At 38.0% G+C, this 10,165-nt stretch overlaps 1 protein-coding gene across 1 annotated transcript; it reads left to right on the forward strand.

The window, feature by feature from the left end:
• The first annotated feature begins 1,183 nt into the window (after positions 1-1,183).
• On the forward strand, positions 1,184-8,657 carry LOC121516150 (CD209 antigen-like). The gene is made up of 6 exons (XM_041797248.1): positions 1,184-1,256; positions 1,669-1,770; positions 2,619-3,635; positions 3,728-3,873; positions 6,541-6,650; positions 8,531-8,657. The coding sequence occupies exons 1-6, from the start codon at positions 1,184-1,186 to the stop codon at positions 8,655-8,657; spliced, it is 1,575 nt and encodes a 524-aa protein (XP_041653182.1).
• Positions 8,658-10,165: the final 1,508 nt, after the last annotated feature.

Below are 10,165 nucleotides of genomic sequence, written 5' to 3' on the forward strand. Positions count from 1 at the left end.
TGACTGGAGACATGCTCACATTGAATTTTGTAGATGGAGAAGGCTTCAGCTTGCTGATGGTGTTTGTCAAGCTGGAGTTACATCTAACTAAAGCTATGATAGTGGAACAGATGCATGAGGAAAGGGCAGCATGTTGATAAAAACTTCTGACGCATGGACTGTCTTGTTCATTCTATTCATGTTTCTTCATATTTATAAGGTCAATAAACCACAGTGACACTTTCATCTCTTATTTCATTCACAACTGGAATTTGAACTGAGCAGCACACCACAGAAAACATAGTGGGCCACCAACAGATCCATGAGTAATGGAATAGTTGTTTTTTATAAGAACATATTCAGAATGTTTTGTTAATACTTCAGTGCTGAAACTAGTATAAAACCCCATCTCTAATTTGAAGCATAAGTAACTCCTCATACCTTTTTTCTGTAGCCCTGTCAGCGTTTCTTTTGACCTCAGTAGAGAGGTGATTTGTGGAAAAGAGGAAGACAAACCACAGAGGATGGAGGACTGGAGCCGTATACAAAGAAACCTCTTTGTGATAACGGGTGAACTCCCCCCGTTCCTTTTTGAGAAGCGCTGTGGCCAAACCTTACCTGGAAATCTGACAGTAAGCATGTCAGTAAAGTACATCTATAAGGACTTTTGTTTTGACCAACCAGAGCTCAATTTAAGAGAAACATCTGATGACATAGGCAAAAGGAGCTTCCTGTTATCTGTACAATAAATATCTGCAGATTGTGATCAACCATTGCAGCACCATTATATGAATGCAGTCCAAGTGGCACTCACTTCTTCTTGACTCTGGGGTAAGTGCACATTTAGAGACTTTTTCAGACATTAATAACTAAATATTCAACCAAAGCTTTAGCTCATTTCAACTTAGTTTTAGCCATAATACTATCTGCAATATCACTGCTTCTTTTATACTTGGATGACTGTGAGAAAGCTTCTTTTCTGTGGTGTGCAAATCACCTGTGTGACTGTTGCAGTGGTCTTAATTTATGCAAATATCACTATTTTACCGGCATAGAAAGGTTAATTTTTCAGGACTTCTGAGTGAATGTTACAACTTACTTGACACAATGTTAAACTGAAGTATACAAAGGAAAGGTTGGATAAAACATCAAAATATATTAAAATTTCTGTTCTCACCTGTATAACAGAGGTACCATTATCAGAATGGATCTGATGGAGATCGATGACAGTGTACATATGAAGAAGAGCCTCACCAAGGATGGCCTTGTCACCAAAGGTAAAGTATGAGCCTGTAACACACTACAAGATAAAAGAATAAATATAATGATCATGGGTTTGAAAGGGTTTGGTGGGTAGGGGAAGCAGGAAGAGATAAGAGGGGGATGCAGAAAGAGGGACAAGAGAAACAACAAAACAACAAATGGAAGACAGATTTATGACAATCATGGCCAGAAACATGTCTCCCATACTGTAGAATAAGGCTATAACATCAATAATAATGGTAGCCACATGTGAATACGCTAATGTATTATGATGAGTAGAATCCAGCTGCTGCCCACAACTTTAGTAAAACTATGGTTCACCTATCAGGCCAAAACAGCATCCATTTAATGTGACTGAAAATATCTTTTGTGTTCATTTCTGACCTCAGTCACAATGTGATGACCACATTATTTTTTATCCTCCAGTTGATCTTCAAGGAAGAAAGCCCCCCTCTAGACGTGCCTTTGTGTGTCTCGGATTAATGTGCACGCTCCTTTTTGCTGCAAACGTAGGACAGTTCCTCTACTGTAAGTATTTCAGTTTTCACTTAAAAATACATTTCCAAAGCTAGCACTTCCCACCATGTCCTTTTATTAAAAAGTCCATATAGAGCTCATGTTTAAGATCATGAAAAACTACAACTATGCCTGGCAGTCACATGCTTTTGTGAGGTATGACATTTAAAGTTTATTGAAAGTACTGAGTTCACCAGTAAAGTGACGTTACGGTGGTGGTTAATGAGGAGGGCTGGGCTGGCTTTTCACCGTGAACTTGTACCTCAGTTTAACCTTGAATCAGAGTGGACATTTGTGAGAAGAAAATTCTTGAAAGCCTTCTTGAGACATCACATTCATACAGACAAGGATTAGGGACACTAGTGAATGAGTAAAAAAAAACTATGGGCAAGTGGAGAATAAAGTCGAAATTTTGAGAAAAAAGTTGAAACACAATTTCAAGACTGAAGTTGAAATGATGACATAAAAGTCAAAACTTGCTATTATAAACAGCAGCTCTTAGACACAGTGTGTTTATGTGCTAAAGAGAAAAAATCTCTTGGTTATTAAATCCAACAATGAGGTATAGTTTCATATAATCATTGTAAAGCATAAAGAAAACTTTTTCTTGTCATTTCAACTTTAAACTCGATTTGTCCAAAATTATTTTCTCCTTTGAAGGTGTCACTAATCCTCTTCTGTAACTTCACAACAGCCCAGATATACAGATGAAAAGACAGACATCCCCTAAACACAGTGTTTCCACTCCTCCTCTGCCTGGGGTGTGTGGATGCAAAAACATGAAGACAAGAGGAAACCCAATCAAAGACGAGGAAAACTCTAAAACCCAATCATCTCAAGAACATTTTTTTCTTTCACAGATTACATGTTCATCGGTCCCATGTCAGAAGACCTGATTCAGACTGCTAACAGCACTGCAGAACAGTTAAAGGCCACATTGAGTAACTTGACAAAAAACAAAGAGCAGCTTCAGAAAAGCTACAACATCTTAAAACAAGAGAAAGATCAGCTACAGACAAACTACAAGAATTTGACTCAGAGTAAAAATCAACTTGAGAACAGATACCAATCAATGTCCACTGACAACGATGCTTTGCAACTCTGTTGTAATACTCTGCAGAGAGACAAAGATCAGCTCAGGAGTGATTACACTAGTTTGGAAACAGTTAAAGATCAGCTAGAGAAGAGGGTTGAAAAAGTAAGAGGTGACCTGACAAGAGAGAAAGACCAACTGCAGCAGAGATACAACACCATGAAACAAGAGAAAGATCAGCTTCAAACAAACTATAACAGCATTCAGAACAATCTCAACAACGTGCAGAGAGAAAACAATGACTTGCAGACTCAGTTTAACACCATGAGAACAAACAGAGATGAGTTACAGAGGAGTAATGCTGCACTGAAGAATGAAAAGGACCAGTTACAAAGTCAGTACAATACTTTGCAGAGGGACAAAGATCAGCTCAGGAGTGATTACACTAGTTTGGAAACAGTTAAAGATCAGCTAGAGAAGAGGGTTGACAAAGTAAGAGGTGACCTGACAAGAGAGAAAGACCAACTGCAACAGAGATACAACACCATGAAACAAGAGAAAGATCAGCTTCAAACAAACTATAACAGCATTCAGAACAATCTCAACAACCTGCAGAGAGAAAAGAATGACTTGCAGACTCAGTTTAACACCATGAGAACAAACAGAGATGAGTTACAGAGGAGTAATGCTGCACTGAAGAATGAAAAGGACCAGTTGCAAAGAAACAAAGACAGCTTGCAAAGCCAATTTAATACTCTGCAGAGGGAGAAAGACCAGCTGAGGACCGACTACAACAGTTTGACTCAAGTTAGAGATCAGTTACAGCAGAAGGTCAATACACTAGGTAAGATGTACTGATAAAAAGTCTGTATATAGTAGGGTGGTGTTTATAAGCAGACAGTGATGATTGAGTCTCTCTTTTCTCTCATTATATAGTCAACCCTTGTCCAGGAGGCTGGAGCAAGTTTGGTTGCAGCAGTTGTTTCTATGTTTCAACTGAAAGACGTTCCTGGTCTTCAAGCAGAGACTACTGCGTCTCCCAAGGAGGTCGTCTGGCAATCTTAAACAATGAGGATAAAATGGTAAGGAGGAAGAAAATGTGTTGGATTGTAGAATTAATAAAGCAAAGATGGTTTTTCAGGATCCTTACAAAGCATCAATCAATCAAATTAATCAATCAAATATACTTTAATGTCCCACTCAGGGAAATTTGTCCTGGACTCAGGAGCTGCTCCATAGATGCCCCCACAGCCACAACGACACAACAACACATCATCAGGCACAACAACACATCATCAGGCACAACAATACCAGCAAACAAATAACAATATTATACAAAATTAATGCATTCAAAAAATTCATTATAATAAAAACACTATACATATTGCACAGTCTTCAGCCTCAAGAAGCATTGTTTAGAAGTTTGATGGAGGTTGGAACAAATGAATTCTTGAAACGGTTAAGTTTGCAGTGAGGGACTCTGTATCGTCTTCCTGAGGGCAGGAGGTCATCTTCTGAGTGGAGAACGTGGGATGAATCGGTCACTATCCTCTGAGCTTGCCTAAGAACGGTTTGTTCATAAATAGACTGCAGGGTCAGATACTCACTCTTCCCCATCACCCTCATGGCCGTGTGCACCAGACGAGCCAGTTTAGTTTTTAGTTTTGTAGTGAGGTTGCCATACCAAGATGACATCCAATATCTGACTAAGCTCTCTAGTACTGCCTGGTAAAAGCATGTACAGACTAGACTGTATGTGCAAATAAAACAACATACATTCAGGTTGTTTAACAGATTTCAAAGATCTTTTGCTTAATGAACCCATCAGTCAAACTTTATTAATATAGCATAATTAACACATAATTAATGCAGCACAAAGTCCCTTACACACAAAAAATGACACTATTTGTAATGTATGTGTGAATTTTCAAGGTTGCGTATTGGAGGTGGGAGAAAAAACTGATTCTTAGATGCATCGTGATGCAGAGGTGGAAGATTCTGAATCGATTTATAAATGTCCCACAATTGATAATTGATAATAATTAGACCTGTTGGTATAAATGCGTTAACGCTCATGATTAATCTGGAAAGCTTTACATGTTAAAAAAATAATAACACAATTTAATCATATAACTAAGTTTGACCACAACTCCCTCCTGTAGTCCTCCTGCCCAGATGTTTACGTTCCTGGGGTGAAAAGGTTTAAGGCGGGTCAAAAGCAGTCAGCAGTGATGAGTGAGGAGACAGACCCAGGTCTGCTTCATGGCAAATTTCGACTAAAAAGCTGCCTAATGGAAGTCTGGAGGAAACAAAAGTTGTGTGTACATACTGCGGTGATGAACTGTCTTCACACCGGGTCTGAAGTACCACCTCCGGGCAAAAGACATCTTTACTAGTGTTTTGCAAAGATGCTATCAACAGCACGGGTAAGCCATGATAGCTAACGTTGCTAATGTTAGCAAAGACATGGGATTAAGCCATACCATCAAGCCACACTGGCGCAGTCCAGCAGACCCAGATTTGTCCCTAAACAACAACATCTAAGCTGATTAATGTGACCGCTAGTGGGTCACCAGAGACTGCAGAACATCAACGTCATTTATGACAAGGGCTTCAAGACATCATCTGGGTCGCCTCGGATGACCCGTACCACAGAACACCTACGAGAACTACTGTCACAAGAATCTGTGAACTGTACGACAGCTAAAAAGCAACTAAAGTGGAGCAGCTGGCCCGAGCTACATTTATTACACTGACGAGAGACCACTGGACATCAGTCAGCAAATTCAGTTACCTCGGGGTAACAGAACACCTGATCATTCACTTTATGATGTGTTTGTCTGCTGGGCTCGTTTGCACTTTATAAATATTATTGCTCAGTGAATCAAGACACTCTGATTTACAGACCACAAATGAGTTAAATAAAACTCTGGTTTGCTTAATATTTCTTCACTTAAACACCATACTTGTGCTAATTTATCTCAACCAAAAATGCGAGCAATGGTAGTATTTGAAATAAAAAATGTATATAATAATAATAATAATAATAATAATAATATTAATAATTAAAATAGATTTTTTAGTAAAAAGCACTTTGAAAGGGCTGTACATAAAGTTAAAATAATGAAAAGCACTTGATAATAAGAATGTTTAAAAATCTAAAAATTACTAAAACTAAAGAAATGCTGTGATCAATCATGATTAATCACAGCATAGTGATGTGATTAACTTGATTAATTTTTTAACTCAATTTACAGCACTACTAATAATTTAAATATTTAGTACTGTGGAATCGCAGAAACAAAAATGTGGAACTCAGACATACAGCATGTAAAAGCAAGATTTCGATTACCAGTTATTCATCTGTGAAAAATGACATTTTAATGTCTGTAATTTCAGATATGTTACAAGGAAAGGATGCTGCTACCTTTGGTTTAGAGCAATTGTAAATTTCCAGTAAACACACATCTTCTTGTAGAGGATAGTGGAAATTTAATTTACCCCTTTTTCTAAACACAAATGTAATGTTTTATTGTTAAAAACAGTGAGAACAACTGAAATGTAAATAAAGTGCATCAAAATGCATCAATAATTGATTAAGAATCGAATCTTAGCCCTATGAATCTTAATGGAATCGAATTGCGAGGTGCCTAAAGATTCCCACATCTATTGTTTATATTTCAAACAGCAAAGATTTGACTCAAATCATTTTGCATGTTTTAGTTTTGTCATTCTTGTTAAATTAACAGGTGTTTGTCAAAGAGTTGATGGGATCAGTCGCTTATGCCTGGATCGGTCTGACTGACAGTGTTCGTGAGGGGACCTGGAAGTGGGTGGATGGGTCCACTGTCACAACTACGTAAGTTTTTACAGCCAAACCACACAAACTTACATCTTGTCAGATCAGGACACTTAGCAGAACATCTCAAGAGATTCCTGAACTCTTCATCATTAGATGTATATTGAAATGAATCATGTTACCTTGTAATTTCTTGTCTCTTCAGCTTCATTACATAGAAAAAGCACAGGAAGTAAAGATCGAATTCTATTTAAATCATAAAAATCTTATCAAATCTATGTTTATGGGCAAAGTAATATTTATCTACGTATATAAAATGATTTTAACATTTTTTATTGACAGGGCCACATGGCTGCACAGTTGTTTTCTACTATATTTTGTGCTGTGCACATGCTTTCATTGTACAGTACAGTTGTAGCAACATTTTAAACTGTGGTTCAGCATGACTATTTCAATTTGAACTAATCAACCAGGTCTGTTTAATCAGGAGGTGATGCACTTACAGACTCATTTTGTGCAGAGGCCAAGGATGTTATAGCTGACTAAAACTAACGTAGTTACTAAAAGTAAAATGTAAAAATCAATCCAATTAAGCGAAAATAAATAGGAACTAAGTTTTTATAAGGAGGAAGTAAATCTAACTCAAACTGTATTGTGTGCTTACAAACTAACCAAAATAAAATAAAAATAGAGGAGACATGTCCTTAGTTTTAGTCTTTGGCAGCAGCTGACTGAGTAACATGAACACCCATCATAGGGAGGATAAAATGCTCTGATTTAATTAGAAACACAGTGGTAGTTTTAGGTTTTGAGTTGTATTCAAACACCAGATTTGAATGCAACTGAAAAGTGTAGAGTGGCTTAATTAATGTGTTTTTAATACATACTGTTTACCTTTCCAGGCCCTTTGGGGTCTCGCCCTCGACAAGGATCTAAAAAAACTAAAACTAATGAAAATAAAACTACAATGAAGCCTTTTTGCAAAATAACAACTAAACATTAACTAACCACCGGTCTATAAACACAAAAAAGAAACTAAACTGAAATTGAAAACAAACAGTAAAAATAAAATGAATGAAAACCCCAAACTATCATGACCCTGGCAGAGAGGAGAGTCCTTATTTGTCAAACTTGTGTAGAAGCTGCACAGATTTGGATGTAGAAATAATCTTACAAAAAGGTACGTATGTGATTTATGAAGTAGGCCTGTCTGGCCAATCACGGTGTACACGGTGTTTATAAATATGGCGGCTGAATAGAATCATTTAAATAACACACTGCTAGATATTCACAGTTAAGCCGGCCTTTCCTCCAGAGTTAACAACATGGAGATATGAAATACAGCAAAAATACCTGCTCCTTTTTTATGGACTCAGGCTCCATGTCGGAGAAGGGAAATTAAATATTTGTTGTTTTCAGCCTCAAAAGTGACATCAAAGTCAGTTAAAAACATCTCCTGTGGAAGGAAATCACTGCTGTTGTTAACAGTGTTGTTGAGTATACCAAAGTCCAGCTAATATTTGAGAATTTGATTTAGACATCCATGATATCTAACTTGTGTATCATATTATTATAGGTCTTTACAGTTAACAGTGTAATGTGTGTAAAATGTATGTACACGGGCTCAGACCTGGTGTGGGATCTAAGCATATCGCTCACATACAGATTGATAAATGCAGATCTGCGACTGGAAATGACCGTACACCCAAATTCTGTGTTTGATAAATACAGACCATGGACGTTACCATTAGTGTTGTCCTGTTTGAAAATGGTTCATGGGGTTTTGAAAGCTTATAAAAGTAGCCTGAGGTCTCCACATAGCATTACTGTATTTGTATGCACATGATACTCTTGCACTTACCAGGGCTTCTGGTCACACTTGAAGTCAGGAACGTGTCTCACATAGGACTAGTTAATTTCTCTGATATCTTACTCATCAGATTCTGGGAGGCCGGGCAGCCCGACAGCCAGGGAGGAGACCAGGACTGTGGATCAATTTGGAAGGATGGCTGGCATGATGAAGAATGTCCTCATGCACAAATGTTTGTGTGTGAAAAAGCCCTGTAGTACTCAGTTAAGCTATTCTGCACTGACACATCTCTGTATATAAACATCACATTCTAGATTACAGATGGGTGAAAAAAACAAAAAAACAAAACATATGTTTACTTTCCTAATTCAAGACAAGGAAACCTTGATGCAGTGATCTGTTAAAAATTTAAATATTGTACATTTGGTTGATGAGTGGTGCTTGATGATTTAAAAAAAATCAGATTTTGCATTCATTAGCTGCGGTTACATGAGCATTTTTTCACAATCAGATTAAATTCATTTGGATCAGAGAGTAAAATGTCTGTGTTCACATGCATGCTGGAAGATACGATCTGATTCAGATTCAGTGTGCTCATGCATCTCAATGATTTGAATACAAATTTTATGACATGCGCCGTTGCGTTAACCTGACACGCCAGATGGATGTACATCCATCTGGCCAGATGGACATTAAAGTCAATTAAAAAACCTTCAATACTAAACGTTTGGGAAAAGGCAGAGGATTTGAAAAAAACTCAGAGTGTGATTGGATGAACATTCTGTCCGTCACATCTTTACGGGCCAATCAGAGCAACAAAACAAGTGATGTAGCTGCGATCGAGGTACACTCACTCAGCTACTGGCAGCTACCAAGGAATACGCGAACTACGGTGACTACAGACATGTCAGTATATGACTTTTGTCATTTTTGAAATGAATACTAACTGCTGTTTTTTGTTCTTCTGTTGACGAAGAAATGCCATCAAGTTCTGATAAAACTAACGCTATTGCAGCATCCATGATAATCTCTTCCACCTTGACTGCCCCGGCCTCTTGTCGCTGCTTGCCGATGTCAGGACTCCGCCGCGCCCGAAAGTACTGCCCCTGACAGTGATTGGTTCTGTCACTTTCTAACCAAATGACGGCCTGTGGGCCAGGTCCTGTGCCAGCATTTGAAATGTAGAGTTCTAACGCAGTGTCCAGTTAAGAGAGCACTTTTGTTATGTGTTTGGATGCTTTGTTGTTGTAGGTGGAGGATGGTATTTGGCTGTTGGAAGCTGCTAAGTTATAGTAGTGGCCAATGTGCTAACAGGCTAACAGTGCTAATTTGAAGCTAGCTGTTGTTGTTGATGAGTTTAACGTGGGCGTATATTGTGTAACTGACTGCGTGTGAAAGGAAAAATGCGCAGCTTTCATTTTGATACTTTAAACCACTTAAACAAAAAAATAAGAGAGAGATTTATGTGTTTTGCTGCTGTTAATGTAACAAAATAATGTTAAAGCAAATGTCCGGTAGTTGTTCTAAATGGCCGGAATTCTTGAGGACTGCCGGTCCGGGGACAACAAAGTCTAGCAGAAACACTGTTCGACTATTAGTCCACTAAAAGCAAAATCTGCCGAATCTGATTTGACTGTGAAAAAACTTCGTCGTTGACACCCCTAATTTCTACTTTATTGTACTTAGAGATAGACCTTCTGCTGCAGACAGTTTTGATGTTTCTGGTGCTTCCCCCTGTTAAAGCAGCAAGCTCAATGGTACAGTG

This window comes from Cheilinus undulatus, linkage group 10 (genome assembly GCF_018320785.1).
Source record: "Cheilinus undulatus linkage group 10, ASM1832078v1, whole genome shotgun sequence".
Lineage (NCBI taxonomy): Eukaryota > Metazoa > Chordata > Actinopteri > Labriformes > Labridae > Cheilinus > Cheilinus undulatus.